This window comes from Mobula hypostoma, chromosome 22 (genome assembly GCF_963921235.1).
Source record: "Mobula hypostoma chromosome 22, sMobHyp1.1, whole genome shotgun sequence".
Taxonomy (NCBI): Eukaryota; Metazoa; Chordata; class Chondrichthyes; order Myliobatiformes; family Myliobatidae; genus Mobula; species Mobula hypostoma.
This window is the reverse complement of record NC_086118.1, coordinates 20,468,851-20,491,475: the sequence shown is the minus strand read 5'-3', so window position 1 is coordinate 20,491,475 and position 22,625 is coordinate 20,468,851. Positions and strand designations below refer to the sequence as shown.

Genomic DNA, 22,625 nt, shown 5'->3' with positions numbered 1-22,625 from the left:
CTGAATAATGGAAAATGCACAATTTGGCTTTTTTAAAAACAGTTTCATCATGCATTAGTATTTACCTTTTATTTACTGTTGAGAAAATGTAGTTTCCCAAAAATAAGTCATTGAAGTGAAATCACTTGCAGCTATTACCAGAGTAAGTGCTTAGATCAGATTTGGCCCTTATTTTGGGAGGAATCGAATGAGACCCAAAGTCTTGTTAAAGCCTCTTGTATATTCCAGTTGAAAAAAGCATATTCAGATGTATTGTCACATCTTTCAAGTTATAAAAGCAGCATCAGCACATGAACAATATTTTCATATCCAAGAGTCTTAAGGATTTCACCTGGAGTCTCTAGCAACTCTTGAGAATTACCATGGTTTGAGGTACTTCAGGGATTAAATTCTTGATCTCAATGATGACTTCTCAACAAACCAGAAGAACCCTCGCACATCTATGAGAGCTTCATGTGAATATCCAATTGTAGGTCCATATGCCCCAACTAGAGGCTCTAGTCTGAAAGGTGAGGATAAGTCAAGTGGAGAAGTGTCCAGTGATTAATTCCACAGCATAATTTACACTGCTTATTCCATCGGACACTAAAGTCTTTTAGAAAACATCAGTTCCCAGTACTAATATACAAAACCTTCAGTTGCAGAGGTAAATAAGCAACTACTTCATAAAGCATGATCCACATATTTATAATCATATACTCTAGGATGTATACACCAAAGAATAAATACTTTAGGGTGTCTGTTGATATTAGGATTTAGTTGTCAGGAACAAACCAAGTTATGAATAAAGTAGAACTTCTATAGTATTTCCATTGCAAAATAGGTCTTCAGCATCAAATATCAAAATTTCTTTTTTTATATTTAAATAATTTATATCTTGTGGCAACTTTTGAATTGTCCTCGGGGGTTTACATTCTTCAGGAAGATCACAACTCCCTTTCCGTAATTACGTTGGAACTTCACGTAGTCTAAGCCAGATTCAGATCCGGACAATGGGTGAATAGCCTTGATTCCATTCTATCATTCAGCCTCAATGTTCTACTCCACATTCACAAATGCCTTAATTTCATTTAACAAGTTCTTATATGATTGGAAGTAAACAATGTGCAACCATACAGTGTGTTAAGAACGCTTCTGGACTATTCATTCCTTAATCCTCCTTCTGTCAAGAATAACAAGTCCGAACATTTTAGAACGGCAACAAAATTTCAAAGTGGAGCAAGTCAAAGTAAATGTGCAAATATCTCGAGCCACATACCAAATCACACTCTCCTGTACAAAATAGCATCTCCATAAACATCAAGTTACCTACCAGTGAGCACACTGCTTGGATGGTCACCATTTCCATGCATATTCAAAAGATCCTGTAGAGTAAGTGTTCTTATACATACCAAAATATTAAAGCGTTCTCTATATATTGGATTGCATAAATATATATTTTAACCAAAAAATGGATACCAGTTGAATAGACTCAAAACAATTTAAGAAATGAAACTGTTATAAATCTTGGAATAAACTCATGCTGGAAGGATAAAGTCATGTTTTGCTGGGTCCAATTATAAAATGTGATTTAAAATTATCTCCAGCTTTAAGAGCCATGATGGATTATGCACTAAACTCAGTATTTTGACTGTGTTAGGGGAGGCAGTAAAAAGATCTAGACACCCAAGCACAAGGAGGAAAACTATGAACTTATCTCTTGAAGACTGAAGTGGGTTGTACTACACAAGTCTAGAATTAACTTGCATCCTCTTACATTTGTGTGTAGACCAACATAGATCTAACCTGATAAAGTATGGAATGATAGGTGTGCTTGGTGGAGATAACAAAGAAAGAAAGGGAAGATGAAACACATTATTTGTAAGAGCTGCAGATGAAATCCTGGAAATATAGGTGTAATTTGATTATCTAATTTTCAAATCCAGATTCCTACAAAGATCAAATTAGTTTTAAAGACACATGAGAAATGGGACAGATGATTACAGTGAACCTGTGCATTGCAGTATAAAGGAATACACACTCACCTTTACAATGTTATAGCAGCAGAAAATGTCATTCCACACATTTTTCCTATGCTTCCAATATAAATTGGTAGAATTTGAAATATTGCTGGATTTCAACTGACATTTGTACTTTCCAATCAAATCTTTATTTGTTCTTATTAGTTATGAACCTTTAATCTATGGTAGCAATGAGGCCTACCACACAAATTTGTTTTTGTAAAGTCCCTCTCACAGCCCTCATGTACATAATACATTTGCACAGCAGCAACAAGATGGTTTATGTTTTCCAATATAGAAGATTGAACTGAAGTTAATTCTCACTTCTGCACTATAACATTCAGCAGCAGACTAATCACTTAAATATTGTAATATACTTGCTTCTTAAAGGCTGTGCAGTTTATAAAACTCAGTTGTAATGGAAACAGGCAACTTTTTCCATTTTGCTCTAAAAGATATGGTAAGTTACAGGATTACTCAGCAAGGGAAGATACCTTTCGCTTTTGCCTTTGTTAAAATGAATGAATGATACTTAATTGCAGATTAGTGGCATGCAGCCAAATACTTCAGCAGCTTTGAAGTAATTTTAGATAAAATCTGTTAATGGCACAATTTTTTTGTAAGAGGACTATTAAAAAAAAAGCCTGAGTGGTGTAACTAAGATAATAGTTTTAAACCCTGATCTTATTATTTGTGGGATTGATTCAGGTCCCAGCAAAATAACTTATTTTGGCAAAAGAGGGCAAAAGTTGCTGTAGTTCTGTACTAGTCCAGACTTAGTTAATATTTTTAAAACCGTGTATATTGTGAAACAACTAGCTTGAATTTAGACCGTTCATCAATCCAACGGAAAAAATAGATAACTTTCTGCTCTTTTTATAGTACATCTAACCAACATGTCTGATTTGGTTGCCTCTGAGTTGAAGGGTCTTTCCAATCCATGACAGCCACTGGCCAAATGATTCAACTTTGTTTTCCTTAGGACAAATAGAAAGCAGGGCAAGTAGCTTGGCTTGGGTAGTTTTCTTTTCCATTCACGCTCAACATTATATATTGCAAGCACTTGGCCCAAAACTAATGAGTAAAGATTGGAAATTAAAGGTGCAAACTTTAATGCAATATTCTGTTTCATTTTGAAGTTTAATTATATTTCAATCCTGGCTTATATTAGAATTTTAAAATCATAATGATGACAAATTTACACTACTGAGTCACAATTTTTGTTTAGTATAAAGTATTTTGCTCACCCAAATAACCATGAACTTTGAATGGTTACTTAACTTTGAGACATCAGAAATGAGCCTCACCTCATTCCTGGATTTTACAGGGCAAAAAAAAAAGCTGAAACCCATTATAGCTGAAGTCACCTAATTCAGAACACCAGGGACATTACTTTCTTGACACGAGCAGCTCAGCCAACTTATGGATAATTGTTGTGTGTGCGTATATGTAACTTTTTTTTCACATTACCACTTTGAGTATGTGTATTCCTCAGTACATGGACATCATATTTAAATGTTTTTATTCTTCAGTTTGACTTTTAGTAACAGTTATTAAGTTCCAATAGCCCAGAATAGATATGCAAGTCTTCTCCCCATCTCTTAAATAAACAATTTGCAGCAATGTGTTTTATCTTCTTTTAGTTTGAAATATAGCCTGCAAAACCAAGCCAGGAATAGTCAACGTCAACACAAAGTAACAAATAAGCGAATAAAGCAAATAAGCAGTAGTTAAGTGCAGCACTGGTCAAATTAACAGATGTTCATTTAGGTCTGGTAACGGCTCAGTTACATTGTCTTCTTGCCCAACACATGCAAACCCGAAGCATTTGCTCACTAGATATTAATAAAAAGTGATTAAATTCATGAGGAATTTGTTAAAATATGAAAATCTGCAAGTGTAAATTAGCTTTATCTGGATTCAAACAAAACTGAAGTAAACTTTTAACCACTCCATTGGGTATTAAAAAAACATAACTACATTCAATTTCACTGAACATAAAATCAAATTTACGTACGAAAACAGTTGTAGTTCCAAAACTCTGAAATATAAAATGGAGTGATCTGAAATGATAGTGACCCCATTTTTATCTACAGAATGAAAAACACCCAAAAATATCCTAATTCCACATATGAACAAAATACTGCATATTTACTAACAACTGCATTAGGTAGGTCATTAAAGGCTAGCTGCCAGATGTAGGAAATGGGTCCACACCTTTGTTCCCTTTATGTAACATACAATCTTGTGTTATTGGTGTTCTTTAAAGCACTCGCCATGCTGCCGTCACACTGGTGTGCTCAAGTCCGTAAGTATCAGATGTGTGGCTAGCTGAGGCCCTCTCCATCTCTTCCTTTCCCAGTGAGCACTGAGGTAGTTGAGCAGGAGGAACAGCCTCTCATGAGGGGTGTTACTTTGTAAATTTGTTCAGTTTCTTTAACTTATTGTGTTTTAAGGCTTCCCATTTCTCAGTGCTGCAGTTCACAGTCGCTCATACAGGGCCCCATACCCCCCAACGAGTCAACACATGCTGGAGTTCTAGATATTGAGTTAGGCTTGTCCTTTTGGCACCTTGCAATTGATAAAAGGTTAGCTGCGTTCCATCCCCTAATCTTTAGTTCTGGCTGCTCTGTACACCTGCAGCCACAGTTGGGGCTTCCACTTTGACAGCAACCAGTATACTTTCTCCATCTTCTGTTTTGATACGTTTAATCTCTGGCTGCTCTCCTTGATCTCCATTTTGGCGCTTTGTAGGAAGGGATGCTGAGGCAGATGCATGAGTTGCCAACATGTGCAATGGGCTTGCAGCAGCTGGAAGAAACAGAACAGTACAGATATTTACAGGGTTGACTCACTATATAGGCCTACAAAATATGCCTTAACAGTTTTATTAACATTAATTTATATAGTCCTACAATTTAAAATGTTTGATTCAATGTTACAGCTCAATTTCATGCACTGATTTAGTTAATATCAATGCTTAATATTAAATAGCAATGCAGAAAACATTAAAGCAGATTTTGAAAATGATAAATTCAAATAGATCGAATTTTAATGAAGGCCACAATAGATTGATTTATTTCTTTCAGGCTTTGACTGGTCCCATGTACAGTCATATACAGTCAATGTAGTAAGTCAAGCTTCAATTAGTCTTGGGAAACCTTCTGCAGTAACAGGCAAGAACAGAAAACTGCAAAACATTAGACCTTCAGGCACAAGCTTTGTGAAATATTTTCATGTAAACATAATTAAGCATCTTGTATTCTCATGTAAACATATGGAGCAAACTGTTATTCTAGCAAGTTTCAATTAGAAAAACTAAAGCCTTGCATCCAGTCTGGCAGCAGGAAATGGCAGCCCAAGTGAACCAACTTAAGCAAAGATATGACTGTGAATTGTCAACAAATGGAACAATTAACTGCATTACAGCAGTTATTAGCAGATACTAGTAACTAGTGGAAGAGGAGGAATTGGGAAAATTGCAAGAAACCAATTGAAATACTGATGTCCTTTTATAACAACTTCACACAATTGATAATATACATACACACACACACACACACACACACACACACACACACACACAGATGTAAACAGACTCAATTTGATGGGCAGCTTCATCTAGGAGGTTCTCGATAATTGAATAGAAAAATACAGAAGAGTGCAAATGAGCAGCAAGCATGGCTGACTTGCTCCTAATTGAAAAGTGAAATGTAATGTTCTTCAGTAGCAGTTTGATTCATCTTTCTCAATGCTCAAGAATCATTAATGCAAGTCTTCCTACTATGAGTACCTTGACAATATGACTGATCTTTGTAAACCACCAGCTAATTTGCTTTTGATTGCAGTTTAGGGCCTTAGTATCAAAAAACAATACAGCCTCATCTCTCCACAAAAAGCTTGTAAAACATGTTCAACGGTACTTGATCCATTTATGTGACAAAATATTTATCATTAGAATTAATAATTAAGCTAAGAAATGGCTCAAACTATTCTCTTCTGTTATCAAGGTCAAACACTCTGATAATATTTTAGCTAATGAAACTACTTTACTATCAGAAACTACCAGACTACTTCTCATATCAATTAACAACGTGTGCACCAAGGGAATTCCACATAAACATTCACAATTCATTTGTGTTGTACCATATTTTAAAAAAAAGGTTGAAATTGCCATACTGCTCACCTATTTAAGAAAACAATTGAGATCTTTTACAACATCTAAAATTATATTGCATGTACTGTAGACATTATGTAAATGTTTCACCAAAATTCAGTGGATGAAGTTAGCATTGAATGAAGCCCCTTATTCTCATATTCAACTCCTGTGGGAAGTATTTTCAAAACAGTTTTCAACCTTGTCAATAATTCAATTCAATTTAAGTTTAATTGTCATTTAACTATACATGAATACAGCCAAATGAGACAGCATTACTATGGGGTCAAGGGGCCACATCTGTAGTTCACTGTATATACTAAAGATCTCATAGCAAAATTTAAAACGGGAATTCTCCCGATGCCCTGGTCAATATTTGGCTTTTCAATAAATACCACCAGAAACAAATAAAATGGCAAGTTATTTCATCATGTTTATGTCAGCCAAAATAAAGCTGTCCAGATGGAATTCACATTTCTGCTTTATACAGAAGTCATACTAATGAATAATCGTTATGCTACAACTCAAGAACCTGCTACCTGCACAATCCACTCCCTCATGATAAATATTTCATATAGATGCTGCTGGTTCACATCACCACTGATGGAAATGCTTTCAGCCAGCAAACCTCCAGTAGCAGATTTTCACATTTGCAGTTTTATTTTTCTTGAAGTGATAGGTATCGCTGCTGACTGCAACTTCTAGGTGCACAATTTTCCTTACAGTTTGAAAACGATACACTCTTACCCATTTGTGCAGTAGTTTGTGACATTTATCCCTGCCATTGAGAATTAACCCAGCGGGATCCCTACAGTTGGCTCATGACTCAACAGAACCATGGAGTTTCAGACACACCACTATGGGCAAGTCTGTGTCCCCTAAACTACCCTTTAACCTTTCCACCATTTTAATCTGGTGACAAGCATTAATCTCCAAAAGAAAACAAGTCCTTCATATTTCCTCTAGCTAAGCCTCTTAGTTTTATATCCCTTGATGAGATTATCTTCCCTTCTGCCCGTTTCAAAATTTGGTTTGATGGCACATAATTATTAGATAGATATTTTCAAATCTATTACTTCAATGCAGATAATATTTTCCACACCAAGATGGTTTCCTTTCCATCATAACCAATTGGGCTCCTGAAACTTCTACTCATAGTCCACTACTTACATTCACTGGTGCAATTTCCACCATCACTCAGAACTAACCCTCCCTTTCCAGTATTCTGAAGGAACCATTCCTTCAGTAACTCACTGGCTTATTCTTTCATATACAGAAACACTTCCAATGCAACATCCACCCTTCAACCCATTCCCCTCTCACCATCCTGGTTCCCGAACACTTTCCAAGCTGAAGCAGCAATTCTCTTCCAAATGAGCATACTGTATTCAATGTTCTGGTCTGGTCTCTTCTACAACCAGAAGAAAACAAATCCAGATTGTTTACTTCTCAGCAGAACCCTAATTTCCAGTTGCTTTGGGGTAAATTATTTCCTTTGCCATCCTCTCTTTGGCTCTTATTCCTCTCTGAGAAGATGTATTCCATTTTATATAAATCAAGCTTTTCCTTTCCCCACAGCTATCAGACCTGCCAGTTTCCTGCATTCTCTTTATTGCAGCACAAATGCATACTTCCACAGTTCTTATTTTCTATTTACATCTCTTGTTAGGTCAGCTACAATTAACATGCATTCACCAAGGTGTCTCAGCCAGCACCACCTTCTGTATCATTCAGTCTCTCCTGGTCTCCAGCTTATCAAAGACATTTCTTCTATTCTCCTCACCACTCCCTTGCAACCTAATTCACTGGATTTCTCTTTTCCCAGGTCACTGACTTGAAATGGTACCTGTTTCTCTCGCCCATAACCTGCTTTGCCTGATGATTATCTCCAGCATTTTTGGTTTTCATTTACAGCCATTTCATGTTTTTGTTCAGTGACCATCTCTCTCCATAAGTACACAAAATAACTGCTTCCAAGTCCACAGCACATTTTTTCTATAAGACTGAATTTCTTCTTTCAAACTGACCTAATACAGGTGACCCTGTCTCATGCTCTGTTGAGTTAATTATCACAGCTGAGGAAATGATGTGGTATATTTAGTTTCAGTATCTATGAGATGAGTCAAGTTCAGCTAGGAATCCCCATCAACTAATGCATGGACACATTAGAGGAGTACAGAACAAGATACAGCTCAATGCTCCCCCAAGGTAAGCCAATTTTCTTACATACAATAGTTCTGGCACTGGTTTCAACAAAGCTCATTGAAGCCAGGTACTGAAATACTGCAAGTGAACTTGAACCCAGATCAAAGGATTTCGTTAAGGACAAAGGCAGGAAATTAAGGATGGCTTCAATTAAATTATTTGAAAGAAGGCAAAAAACATCTCAGATGTTTATATAAATCTAATGAAGCATAGATGGGAGGCAACAATCTATTCAGGATTATTTCTGAATTAAGAAATATTCATATTCAGTGACTGGGGTAGAGAAGTGTTGGGTAGGAGAGAGTGTATTGGTAAAAATGACAAACCATAAGTACTTACATTCACAATTAAAACAAATATTGAAACATTTGCTCTCATTTAACCTTGCCAAGAAAGAATAAAAAAATAGTTTTACCAGTATTAGCTTGTCCATGTGTTACCGAAGAGATGGGTACTACATGTGTTCCATTCTGTGCAATTGGTTTAAGGGGTAACTGGTGCTGGCCCAGAGGAGCCTGCTGTAGTATAGTAACTGTCTGTATGGGTGTACCTTGCGAAGTCTGAATGAAGCGATTGGCAGTGCCTATTGGTGTAATTGCTGAAACAGGCTCCACTTTGACTGTGAAACAGAAGTAAAAGTATGAATAAATGAAGTCTGACGGACAATTTCAATTTTTCAAATTAAGATATATTCAGATCAAACAGCTTTTGTTTTTGCATTGAAATTATGAAAAAGGTGTTTTTATGGTTTACAAACAATCATGTCGGACGCCAACAACAAGATATGGTAAGGTGGAGTTTATAACCACCTTATATTAATAGAGCCAATCCTAACATTGACTTGTAATGTTACAAACAATCAAGACCTGTCAAATGGATCCTTGGACTGGATAATGGAATTTGTTTTCCATCTAGTTTCCCAAAAAGCTTTCAAAAATGTGTCACCAGAATACATTTCTCTTCATCAAAAGGGAATTAAAAATACCAGTTATAAAAATGTTAAAACAATTAATTCATCAACACTGGAAGCGATTCCAAGGTTCTTTAATTATTTTTACAAATGATCTTGCAACAGAGAACACTGACATCACTAAACTTCAGTAAGTACTGCCTGGCTCAAGAATCTCACCTGTCAAATGGTTTAATCAATGGGTTCTGAAATTACACCTTACAACAAGCTTGGATGCATCTTAATTGAACAGCTCAAATGCATGGAGTGCAGTGCATATTGAAAATTGCACCACAGCACATGCAATCATAAAATGTTAGTTTTATATTTATTGTTAATAACTGTAGCTGTATTCCTTGATCCATTTTGGCTTCTACTCTGAAAAGCCTATGTATGAAAACAGTGTGTTTTATCAATGTATTCCACAGGGGTAGGGCAAGTTTCACCATTACAACTACAAATACTGGAGAAGATGGCAGAAGAGTTGAGAACACTTTTTAGACAGCTCAAGTAATGCTGAGGCGAGACCTTATACCAAATTTAATTTTGTTCAGCTTTTAAATGTTATGTAACCCTCCTTCTTGCATTCTGTACTAACAATCATTTCACTACATCTTCATTTCCTGTCCTAATTATTTACGACACATTCTTATGCAAGTTTATCAAGTCATTACATCAGATGATGATGCTCATCTTGTCCTAGTACTAATAATTTAAGGACATCAAGCTGTAGTGTCTGGAAGTCCAAACTCACATTACCTTTCACTTCCTTTTGTTCTCCATTTTCTGGGCATTCCATTTTGGCTTGGCTAACCATTGCCTGTGTCACAACTGACGGGTTAGCTACAGTGTAGCTGTTTGCTGGTAGACTAGCCATTGTAACAGATACAGCAGGTATCTGATGAACCACATGAACTGTTTGCAGCATAGGCTGCTGGGATGTTGATGTAACAGGGGTGGCTACCGTATACGTAACTGGTTTCATAGACTGTGAAATTTGCCGTTGCACAGTGATTAAAACCGGCTGAGCTGACATAGGTGATCCTGCAAATTAGGAAAAGGGAATACAATTAATTCTATTATGAATTCATTTTAATTTCAAATCACGTAACAATATACAAAATTGCAATAAAAATGGAAACTAATTCCTATACTTTCAAGAATTCCGACTTCCACAAATTACATCTCTCTTGAAATGGTCATTCCAGGTAGCACCATGTTACTCAAAATAATAAATTTGGCTAAAATACCACATAAACATACTTAAGGTAAACATCTTGTTTTAAAAGACATCCTTTGAAATAATCCTCAAATTAGTTTAAGCACATCTCTTACTAAATATTCAACATTTTGATGAAAGCTGGAATATTTTACCCAGTGCAAATTGGCATGTTATAAACTTCAAAGAACGTCATCATTTGACAATCTTACTCTGCCCCAAAGTGAAATTTCAGTATAACCCGAGTTTCATCAATGCCTATGCAAAGGCACATCCAACTGCATGTCTCAGAAGGTGCTGAAAAATTACAAAATGTCTGAATGATATACACTAAGATTAGAGGTTATGGTTCTGCATTTAAAAGAGAAAGTAAATCACAGATTTCATATATCCCAATTCGCTCAAGTTTTATTAAGTTCACCAAATCCTTCTTTTTATAAGAACTAAAAGTATTGATGTAAAACAAAATAATGAACAAATTAGATACATAACATGCTATCTTTCCCCTTACAGCTTGATTAGCTTTCATAGGGCTTAAGTTTCTTCTTAGCTTGAAAAGATGATTTTGCCAATATCAAAGATGAATCTGAGTACTGCAGCTATTTTCAAAGACATCAAATCTGGAGCCAACAAGATACCTCCTGGTGAACCTATATTTGGTAAACTGCAAAGTTTGAAATGCATTGTAATATGGATAATATCAAGCAAAACTAGAAATCTAATGCTTTATGCAGTACTGACCAGCTTGATTATCAACAAGACCAGTTGTGACAATGTGTGTGTTTTATATTAAGATAAATATTGAAGTTTACAGCACTATTTAAAAAATATTGATGACAGGAAAGACCACTGCCTCGTCCTCCACTGTATCTCATTTATGACAGCAGAAACAAGGGTTTAAAAGGCTCTTAAAGGTATAACTCCTTAAAGTCCACAGAACAACCATCAACAAGAGAAAAGGTATTATCAATTCAAGGTTCTGGAGGCACTTGTCTTTCCCTTTCCTATAATATGAACTTTTGATTTATTAGCATTCTGAATTAATTTCCCCTCCTCTCCCCTCAAGATCAGAGGTTTTCAAACTGGGGTCCATGGTAGGATCCCAATGGGACTTCAAATATTATCTATCAATATAAAGGATTTTCAGAACTTTACATAAATAGTTTGATTGCCAACATGGAAGTTATTATTGCATCAAATTTTCCAAAATAAACTGGGCAGCCTAGCATGTTTATAAGCTAAAGGGGCTCAGAAAAACTGAGCTTCTGCAAGATTTTGCGCCGTACACAAATGTTTGAAAACCATTGATCTGGATCATGATTGGTGAGGGACAAAATTCACTTCTGCGGTGGTTATGTGTTCAGTTGGTACTAATTCCACAATCTGCAGATCGTGACTCTTTGGCAAATTTCAGTTTCAGCTTCATTCAAGTATTTTCTAACTGATCTAACTTAGCCTTGCTCACCTTTTTCTGCGTGGGTGATTAATATATTATCCTTCCTCTAACAAAGGCCTTGTATGCTTTCCACTCTGTACCAAGAGAGGAGGTGTATTTTTCATTAAATATGAAATGTGAAATACTTTTGCATCCTTTTTGAAAAGCTCTATGCATTTGGCTTTTTAATTAATGACACAGTGTGTCACTAACAAACTCAAGGGTTCACCAAGTTATTGAAAATTTCACCACTTCCAAATGCTACTTAAGTAATATAACAATCATCACTATTCAGATAATATAGTTTGAAATTAATTATGGACATGCACAAATATTTTAAATGCTTTAATTCTTATCACCAAAAATCTACCCCTTTGCACATACTCTCTTTGTTCAGTTCCTCTGTCTTACAAGATACATAAAAATGACTTAACTGGCCAAATTGCCAATCTGAAAAAGTAGTAATTGCACGTTTAGAGCCATGAGATTGGGTTCATGGCCAAATTCGCCTTCCACCACTCCACCAGCAAAAAATACAAAATCATATGAAGTGAAGCATCCCCCTTAAGAAGTGTACTATTAATGAATTATTCATGTGATCAATAGAAATTGAATTCTACAAGTTGGAAAGATAACTATACAGATTTCTGGTATACAGATAAACAACCAACAGTGCTGAGATCACCAAGCAGACAAAAAGCAGCACCAGTGTCCAGAACTGATCAGTAACAGTGGTGCAGCACAAATTCCACTCAAGTGAAAGACACCTATATTCAAAGCAACTCAAGAACAAGATTTTGCTGGTACAAAGAGAACTACAGATCTATGAAATCATTAACCACTTGTCATTTGCCTTGGAACCTGATTCAGCAATTAACTTCAAGAACTGAGTGAGCCAAGTAGGCAAAATGTACTCTAGATGACAACAGAAAGCAGCTACATATCATACACCACAAGTTTTATACAGGGAAGAGAATGCTTCCATGCAAGAACATGACATTGGCGAAGTTTCTACATATAAATAAAATTACAATTGCCTGAATTACACTCTTGGAATCCAAATCACGATTTTAGTGACTGTTTAAGCCAATGTTCCAAAAGATCTATTACGCAACACACTCTTGCAACTGAATTTCTTGCTTGCTTCCTACCAGCATTTCCTGAAAAATGACATCTATCTGACTGTTGGAAGTTATGACTCTCATAAATTTTACAAGTCCATTGAGTATTGAAAAGTGGATAATAATTTGTCAACTAGAGTAAATTTCCATGCTCCAGGTAGGAACGTTAAACACCTCTATCAAGAATTTTTGCATTAAAAAAAAATCATTTTTCAGCTGACTGCAAAAAAAACCTACATTTCTGTAACTAGTTGAGAAAGTGACCTTTTTCCCTAAAGAATCATTCCAGTCATTATTCAAACAAAGGCTTAGTTCTCTCCCACCTCCCTGCACCTATTTTTGTATTAGAAATGAACATTTCCTTTAAGCAATAATCACAGAGGATAGAACTTTGATTTCCTGCTTATTGATTCTGCAACTAAACAAAAACAAATTTTAAAGTACAATAGGAAATTTTGACTTTCTCTTTTTAAAGCAAAGATTCATACTTCTTCAGCTTTACTCTCAATGTTTCCATTTTTTATATCATTGCGAATAGAGAAGTATAAATCTTTGCTGTAGATAAAATTAACTTTTTTACTCATATAGTTATAAATAATGGTAACAGGCTAACTGTAAGGTATACTTTTCTACAAAACTGGAAGTAGATTAGGCTTTAAAGAGGTACAGAACATTATACATTATGTGTTTTGAGAGAGGATGAAGCACTCAACCCTTTCATACCGAAGTCAGGTTTTGTTTTATTGGTTGAAATCTTGGCATAATGAAAGAAATGATAGTTTGTGTTAAAAGAGAAGTGTATTTCTCTTTTCAATGTCAAGTACTAGATTTAAAGACAGAGCTAACAGCTCTCTGTGGGTATGATTGCACCTGGATGACTTAACAAGACCTCAAAAACCTCTTTTACAAATAGATTATCCTCAGTTTTATGTAACATTATTTCTATAATCATAGCACATGAAATTAAGATTTTACCACAACACTGAGTTGTTTCAAGTCATTATAGATTGTAGCTCATGTCAGCTACTGTTTAGATAAGATGGAGATCTAGTACGACAAAAATGCAACAAGTTCCACGTGCTACAACCAACACAATTAAATTTTTTTACATCCGAATTAAAAACAGATAAAGTTAATAAGTACATAATTTCCACTGCCTGAAACACAACCTTAACAAAAGACTTAAACAGGCATAAACTTGGAAGTGTGGAGCATTCACCTGGTGCACTTTGAGCATATCTTGCCTCCCGTAATACTGCTAATTTAGGTTGCACAGTGCTAGTTTCATGATCTGTGGGGACTGGAGAGCCTTCCCTGGACAGGCTCTCTGGGGTTTGGACACCACTGGAGTGGGATGAAAACACACCGGGGTGGCTCGGAGAAGCTGGTGCACTTCTGTAGTAGAAGGGGGAGAAAGTAAATGGTGAGAATCTCTTAAGTAAATACAAAGCCAAAACAAGGTACTTGAAATTTAAGTTAAACCAATAACTTATCACTTGTATCTAAAATTGAAATTATCAACATACATACTAATTATCTCCCTCCCCCCGCCACACCATTTTGAGCTGAAGACAGAAACAGATCAAGATCATTAGGTCCAGCTAAATCAAACTTTATTCTTCAGTACAATCAAAGTCAACATCAACATCAGAATGTCACCTGGAATGTAAATTGCATGTACAATAAATTTTCAACAATTTTTGCACTAACTTCTACCAACAGCAGTACTATCTTCACCAAGGTTTATATTACTCAATGATTAAACATTTCAATTTTGTTGTAAAGATATCAGAAGAAATTAAAACTTAAGGATCAGCACTTAAGCTTTTTGTAGCTACTTTGCAATTACTTGACTGTGAACCAAGAAATGAAGTTTTACTGTGTTTAGTGGAATATTTTATTATTTAAAACAGTTGGTTAAACTCAGTTGAACCTATAATCCGAGAAACAAGCCCATTTCAGTATCTTGGCATCTTCGAAGCTATCAAGCTCAGCCATATGGTACTTTGTGAGCAGCAATATTTGAATCTGGCAGTAAAATAAAGCCTTCAAGGGCCTCGATGAAATGTCATTAAAAATTTCATATGAGGCACAAATACTTGCTATGTCTGTTGATCCAAGCAGTATGCTTCTATACTGAAAATTACAACAACAATTTTGGAAAGCACAGGAAAACTCATTTCCTCTTTCAAGTCGCCACCACAAACATTTTCAAAGAAAATGATTCCACCGTAGTTTGTAGTATCTCTTCTATGCAAATAACATTCAATGTATGTACAATCATTCGAAATGAGCTCAAAGTTATGTCAATGGAACATGTACAACATTGATTTAGTAAGTAAAATAACCACAATGATTTGTGACCTGACCAAATAGAACAAACAAGCAGAAAACTGTTGCTGCTATTTAGTAATTAATCTCCATCAAAAAGGCCCAGACCTGGCACATCTAATGCAGAAAAATACAAACAATTCCCAAGGTTAGACAAAATCATAAATGACAGACAAAGGTAGCTCAACAATCAACTTCTAATTTTAAACTCCTCCAAGGGACTCACAGAATAATATAATAGATTCTGGATAATTGGGACATGTCAAGATTGGTACATTTTGGCCCAATTAGTCTGTGCCCCAATTAGCTGAAGTTTCATAGAAATAATTAGGTATATTAAAAAAAAGACAAGAGTACCATTTAAGTAACAGATTATGTAATTAAATGAAATACAGAACAAATTAGAACACTACCAAGACTACAGTTCTATAAAACTGCATTAAGTTCCTACTAGTTATCAACTAGTATATCAAATCAGTACAGGCACCTAATACTGATAACGGATTGCCTTTATTGCCCTCCTACATAAAATAGTGTCGTAATCCTACAATACATTTCCTGACATCCTGTGTTGTCACTACTCAAGTTCAGAAGTGTCATCTTCACTTTCCTCATCTTCATATTTCCTACCTTGATGTTTTCATACAATACCTTCAATGATTACATCCTCCAAATCTATATTTTCATTGCAACATTCAAAATGATTGTTGATACCTTCAAATTCTTCGTACTTCCTAACTTGTAGTAAAATTGTTTCTTTTTTTCACTCCTGGCATCTCCAAGCCTGAATGTTTGAAACTGTGGTGAGTAAAACGGTTCTGAACTGTCTTACTGCTTATTTCTGCCAACCAGTGACAAACTGTACTGCCTGTAACATGTTAACTGTTGCACTCACTTCCTTAGCTGCTGAATATGTCAGTAGATTTTCTTCATTTACTTTGAGAATGTGGTTCACCATCTACCTACAACAACTATAAAATTGTTATAATTCCATATCCAATGGCACTAAAGATGTTTTATTGGCAGGCAGAAATTCCAGCTGTGTGTTTTTCCAAACATTCTGAATTAAGGTGGACTGCCCTAAATAAGCAGCCACCCCGATTAACTAATGGCCCAATTAACCAGAAACCACTGTACCACTTTTCAACCAAAGTATTGCAACCTTATTAAAAAAAAACAAGATCAGATATGTTAAGCTGCTTCCTGCTTCCTCAAACAGCTCATTTTCACTCCTTCAATTCAAAAATCACAGGCTAATGGATATGGTACAGAGCTATCCAGTATTAGGCTCTGATGGATCAGGTGTACTTACTTCTGTCTAAATAATTTAAAGTTCATTTTGCAAAGCAACTGTAATATGGAACATTTTTCCTTTGCTACTAAATACCCCTAAACATAATATACAATTAGATCAGGAAGTTCTGCATCTTTTGTTACCAGTGTGAACAGCAACTTCAGAATCAGATTTAATATCACTGTTTAATATCTTTTGCCTTCATTATTTTTCATTCCCCTTTGCACACCAATCCATGACATCTTCTGGGTCTCATCTAGTTTCTTTCATATTCCTCAGCCTTCTGAGCTCATTTCATCCTTGACTTGCTGTTTTCCATCCATTTCTATGAAACTGCAAACTAAATAATTTCTGCCTGCGTGCTGTAACTACACGGAGTCTCTTTATTACTTCTTTTCAGGACCACAGTATATTCTCAAAAAATTCACTCTTAATTCCTTAATTAAGTAAACTTCCTCAAATGCAACCTCCATATTGTTTTGCAGTTGTTTATCACCTTTCACAACACCAAAATGACCCAATGTTACATCAAATGGCATATTGTCCTTTGTTCTGCCCAACCGCAATATAAATTGACTTTTTATATATATGAAAAAAACCCAACATATTCAATATACTTTCTTTGCAGTAAATCATATTACATGGATGTCTATTTTATCCCAACTCTATCACTAGCATTCTGAATGACGAATATGGCAGTATATTTCTCCAAGTAGCAAAACAGGACCAGGATTAATATGATCATGGCTGATCCAATACTTCAATACCATATTTCCACATTCACCCTGCATCCTTTGATGCCTTTTATTTTTAGAAATTTAGCCATCTCCATAACTATACATACATACTTACATGACAGAATTCCTCACATTCATTACCTTTAGACTAAAGAAATTTCTCACCTCAGTCCTAAATGGCTTTTTACCTCACCTTCAGACTGCAAGCCAACCCTATCCCCAAATGTAAACCATTGTTCCTGTATCGAGCTTGATGAGTCTCATCTAAATTTTGTACATTTTAATGAGCACTCCTCTCATTCTTCTGAGACTTAATTGCCCTTCATATGATAGCCCTGACATTTGAGAAATCAGTCTGAGAAAGGTTAGTAGTACTCCCTCTATGGCAAGTATATCCGTTCTCAGTTAGCGAGATCGCAATCCTCTAGCTAAGCTCTGACCAAAGTCCTGCATTGTGGATGACACAGTTGAGCAATAAACGATCTGCTAGAGCAACGACTCAGTAGATCGAGTGGCATATGGTGGGGAAGGTAGGGGAAAACAGAGGCAAGGAGTCATTGACCTTTCAAGTTGAAAGTCTGCATCAGGAAATAAAGATGTTTCTCTATACAAGACCTTTTCCAAAGAAGACCAACATATCATTTACCACCTTAACTATTTGCTGCATCTCCACAGCTGGTTGATAGTAAGGTGGAGCACCCACTGCAGGAAAAGAAAGCCAACGTCATTGTTCTCTCCCAAGCTAACTCTCAGCACTGAAGCCCTATTTACATGCAATTCACTGTTGCACAGCCCAGAAAAAAAAACAATTTCAACTGTCATAACCAGCGATTACTAGGTGGGCAGAAGAAAAATAAATTGAAGGATGTTCTCAAAATCTTCTAACATCACAACATTTGTTGGTGATATTAAACCCAATTCTGACTCTGGTCCCCTTCAACTGTCAAAAAAATCAAGACGGCATTTTTGGGTTGGCCTTCTTAGAGATATATCAAAGGGCTACATAACTAAAAGGAATACAGCACTTCTTCATCTACCTACTTACCCCTTCAACAATCTTTTGCAATACTTGCAGCACACTTTGGTCATCTGCAACCTCAGAAATTGAGGTGGAAACAAATCATCCAGAAAACAGAAGTAAGTGGATGATGGTGGAAAAGCCAGCACAGCTTTACCTATGCAGTTGACCATTTTTGCAGAACAGTTAACTTTCCCATATGAACTTTGCTCAGGTTTGCACTTATTAGCCTCAATTTCCAGAGGTCAGGCCTTGATGTTATTCAAACACCAAGACATCAACAGCTGAAAACTCAGTAAGTTACAACAAAGAAGCTGAATATTTTGGAATTTAATCTGTGCTGGAGTAATCAAACAGTACAATAGCTCAACTTTGTCACAATATCAGTGTTCAACAATACCTACAAAGAAAACCCATTATTGGCCTTAAACACAGTACTTTCAAAGCCATGGGAACCCTGGTGAACAACAAGATTAATCTTTTCAGGATTAAATTGCAGGATTTTCAACAAAGAATGGTTTTGTCAAAAATTGTACAAGATTATGGCCAGAGCAGTGCACATACATATCCTTGAAGACACTGTTACTTCTAATAAAAGCTGTCACAGACACCCAAACATTCACTGTACTGCAACAAACCTGCACATGAAACATGTCTTTTCCCCATAGTTCCAATCCCCATCAGTACTGCCACTAAAAGTGTATTCAAGTCAAATAAAGAATTGGTGAAGCATTTCGAAGGTGAAGGACATCTATATTTTGGTTAACAACTCCTTAATAAAAAAAATATGCTTTCCACATGATCAAGAGATCACCATGACCTGATTGGTATACTTATCATTATATTCTGATTTATATAGAGTATCAAATTTTTAAAAATGAGTGCATGTTACTTTGTATTGCAGAATAGCACTGAATTAGTAGTTCTCACAAAGTGTGGAATGAAGTTTGGGCATATGAGTAATGATAAGTACTTAGCTGTGAAGGCTGCTGTCACTTAAGGAAGGTTGGAGAGAAAAGAAAGGTGCAAAAGGACAGTGACATGGGGAATTCAAATAGTAACTTCACATTCTTTCAAAAGCTGTCAAAAACAGAATAACTGCACAATTATTCTTCAAAACTAGTCCAAAACAGTTTAAAGGTTAACATTATTTGTCACATGTCTATCAAAACATTATGAAATGTGCTGTACACATCAACCACCAACAGATTCCAAGGATGTGCTGGGAGCTGTCAGCAAGTGTTGCCATTTTTCAACATAGCCTCACCCTTCACTAACAGACTCATCCAACCTGGTTTCACCCACACCTTCTGGCTCTTACTTCTTTCCCTCCTTTCTTATTCTGGCTTCTTCCCCTTTCCTTTTCAATTCTGAAGAAGGTTCTCAACCTAGAACATTGACTGATATTGATTTCCATCGATGCTGCCTGACCTGCTGAGTTTCTCCAGCATTGTGTATATGCTACCCGAACTAACCCACAAGTCTTTAGAATGGAGGAGGAAACCAAAGTACCCAGAGGAAATTTATGTAGTCACAGGTAAAGCAGGCGGCAGTGCGAACTAAATCCCAATCGCTAGCACTGTAAAGTGTTGTGCTAGCTTTACACTACCATGCTGTGTCAATAGTCTAGAATGTTTCATTATTTCTTTAAAAAATAATGCTGCTTGCAGACAAGAATGATTGCACTGGGAACCAACCAGTGGCTTCTACATCTACATCTCTTCAAGAAACAAAGACTAGAACACAGTGTAACAGCAATCTGCATAGTAAAAACCATGCAATTCTGACCCGATATGGCTACAGGTGATAATCCATTACTATCTTACCCAAAGAAATCCACCAGACCATTATAATCATGCACAGATTGTTTATTCAGTTAATGTCCTGAGGTTAGGCTTGCACAAATTCCAAATGGATTTTCACCTGGAATACCTCTTCATAGACTCATCACTTTAAATTTTCCTCATCTATTTGTTTCGCTTCAGATACACATTTCCTTCATGTGTTCCCACCGCTCCCCTCTCCCAACCACCACCCCAAGATACATCACATATACATTTCCTCAGAAATGAAAACTAGATTTCTATTGAAATAATCCACGAATGCTCATGACTGGAAAATAAACCTGAAAACAATGGTAAACAAAAAGGAAACAAACTGAAAACCAAAGAAAATGTAAAATAACTAATCTAAAATAACAGATCATATAGTAAACAGCAGATCAAACAATATCTGCAGAAGGATTTAATATTTCAGGTTAATTCCCTGTGGCAGAACAAAAAATAAAACAAGTTAGTTTTCAGATGAACAGAGTCAGGGTAGGGCAGAAAATGATAATGGAAAGATCCATGATAGTGCAAGACCATTGTTGCCATGGTGATGAAACAAAAATCGTGAGGGGAAACTTGGGGGGAGGGGTGTATAATCGGGAAGGAGTATGGGAGAGTGCACATGAATAAAGGAAGATAAAATCTGTGAAATGCAGAGCTTCAGGAAATGTGCAGCATATCAGGTAGTGCTAATAGAGGAAGGCTTATTACACTTATAACTTGATTTGGCCACTATGGCAGGAATGGCCAAAATGGAGGTAGGAAATAAGCCATTGCAGAAACAATCACAGGGGCATGCAAAAGTTTGGGCAGCCCTGGTCAAAATTTCTGTTATTGTGAATAGCTAAGTGAGTAAAAGATGACCTGATTTCCAAAAGGCATAAGGTTAAAGATGGCACATTTCTTTAATATTTTAAGCAAGGTTACTTTACTTCCATCTTTTACACTTTCAAAATAACAAAAAAGGAAAAGGGCCCAAAGTAAAGGTTTGGGCACTCTGCATGGTCAGTTCTCAGTAACATCCCCTTTGGCAAGTATCACAGCTTGTAAACACTTTCTGTAGCCAGCTAAGAGTCTTTCAATTCTTGTTTGAGGGATTTTTGCCTATTCTTCCTTGCAGGAGGCTTCTAGTTCTGTGAGATTCTTGTGCCGTCTTGCATGTACTGCTCTTTTGAGGTCTATCCACAGGTTTTTGATTATGTTTAGGTCGGGAGACTGTGAAGCCTGCGCCTCTTGAGGTAGTCCATTGTGGATTTTGAGGTGTGTTCAGGATCATTATCCTGTTGTAGAAGCCACCCTCTTTTCATCGGCAGCTTTTATACAGACGGTGTGATGTTTGCTTTCAGAATTAATTGAATTCATTCTTCCCTCTACCTGTGAAATGTTCCCCGTGCCACTGGCTGCAACACAAGCCCAAAGCATGATCGATCCACCCCCCGTGCTTAACAGTTGCAGAGGTGTTCTTTTCATGAAATTCTGCACCTTTTCTCCAAATATACCTTTGTTCATTGTGGCCAAAAAATTCTATTTTAACTTCATCAGTCCACAGGACTTGTTTCCAAAATGCCATCAGACTTGTTTAGATGTTCCTTTGCAAACTTCTGACGCTGAATTTTGTGGTGAGGACGCAGAAAGGTCTTCTTCTGATGACTCTTCCATGAAGGTCATAATTGTGCAGGTGTCACTGCACAGTAGAACAGTGCCCCACCACTCCAAAGTCTGATAAACCTTCCCGAAGGTCTTTTGCAGTCAAACGGTAGTTCTGATTTGCCTTTCTAGCAATCCTACAAGCAGTTCTCTCGGAAAGTTTTCTTGGTAATCCAGACCTCAACTTGACCTCCACCGTTCCTGTTAACTGCCATTTCTTAATTACATTACATTCAGGAAACGGCTACCTGAAAACACTTTGTTATCTTCTTATAGCTTTCTCCTGCTTTGTGGGCATCATTTATTTTAATTGTCAGAGTGCTAGGCAGCTGCTTAGAGGAGTTCATGGCTGCTGATTGTTGGGACAAGGTTTGAGGAGTCAGGGTATTTATAAAGCTTTGAAATTTGCATCACCTGGCCTTTCCTAACGATGACTGTGAACAAGCCATAGCCCTAACAAGCTAATTAAGGTCTGAGACCTTGGTAAAAGTTATCTGACAGCTCAAAACTCTTGGGGTGCCCAAACTTTTGCATCGTGCTGCTTTCCTTTACCCCCCCCACTCCAAAATTGTACAAAACAAAAAAAAACACTAATCTTGCTTAAAGTTAAAGATGACACATTCTTTTGCACATTTTATGACTTTTGGAGATCAGTTCATCTTCTACTCACTTAGCTTTTCACAG

The 22,625-nt window shown here is 36.4% G+C and overlaps 1 protein-coding gene across 3 annotated transcripts in view; it reads right to left on the bottom strand.

Annotated features, from left to right (window-relative positions):
• The window catches only part of foxk2b (forkhead box K2b), a 115,774-nt gene that overhangs the window by 32,183 nt on the left and 60,966 nt on the right, over nt 1-22,625 (bottom strand). The window contains exons 6-9 of one of the 3 annotated variants that reach the window (XR_010021275.1): nt 14,305-14,480; nt 10,070-10,354; nt 8,777-8,980; nt 4,218-4,811 (exon numbers count right to left, since the gene is read on the bottom strand). Coding sequence is in view for 2 of the 3 variants with exons in the window: in XM_063074266.1 (XP_062930336.1) it covers nt 4,615-4,811; nt 8,777-8,980; nt 10,070-10,354; nt 14,305-14,480 (862 nt within the window). In the remaining variant the exon portion in view is untranslated. Of the gene's footprint in view, nt 1-1,538; nt 4,812-8,776; nt 8,981-10,069; nt 10,355-14,304; nt 14,481-22,625 lie in introns of those variants that run through there. The other 2 variants (XM_063074266.1, XM_063074265.1) reach the window with 2 other exon arrangements.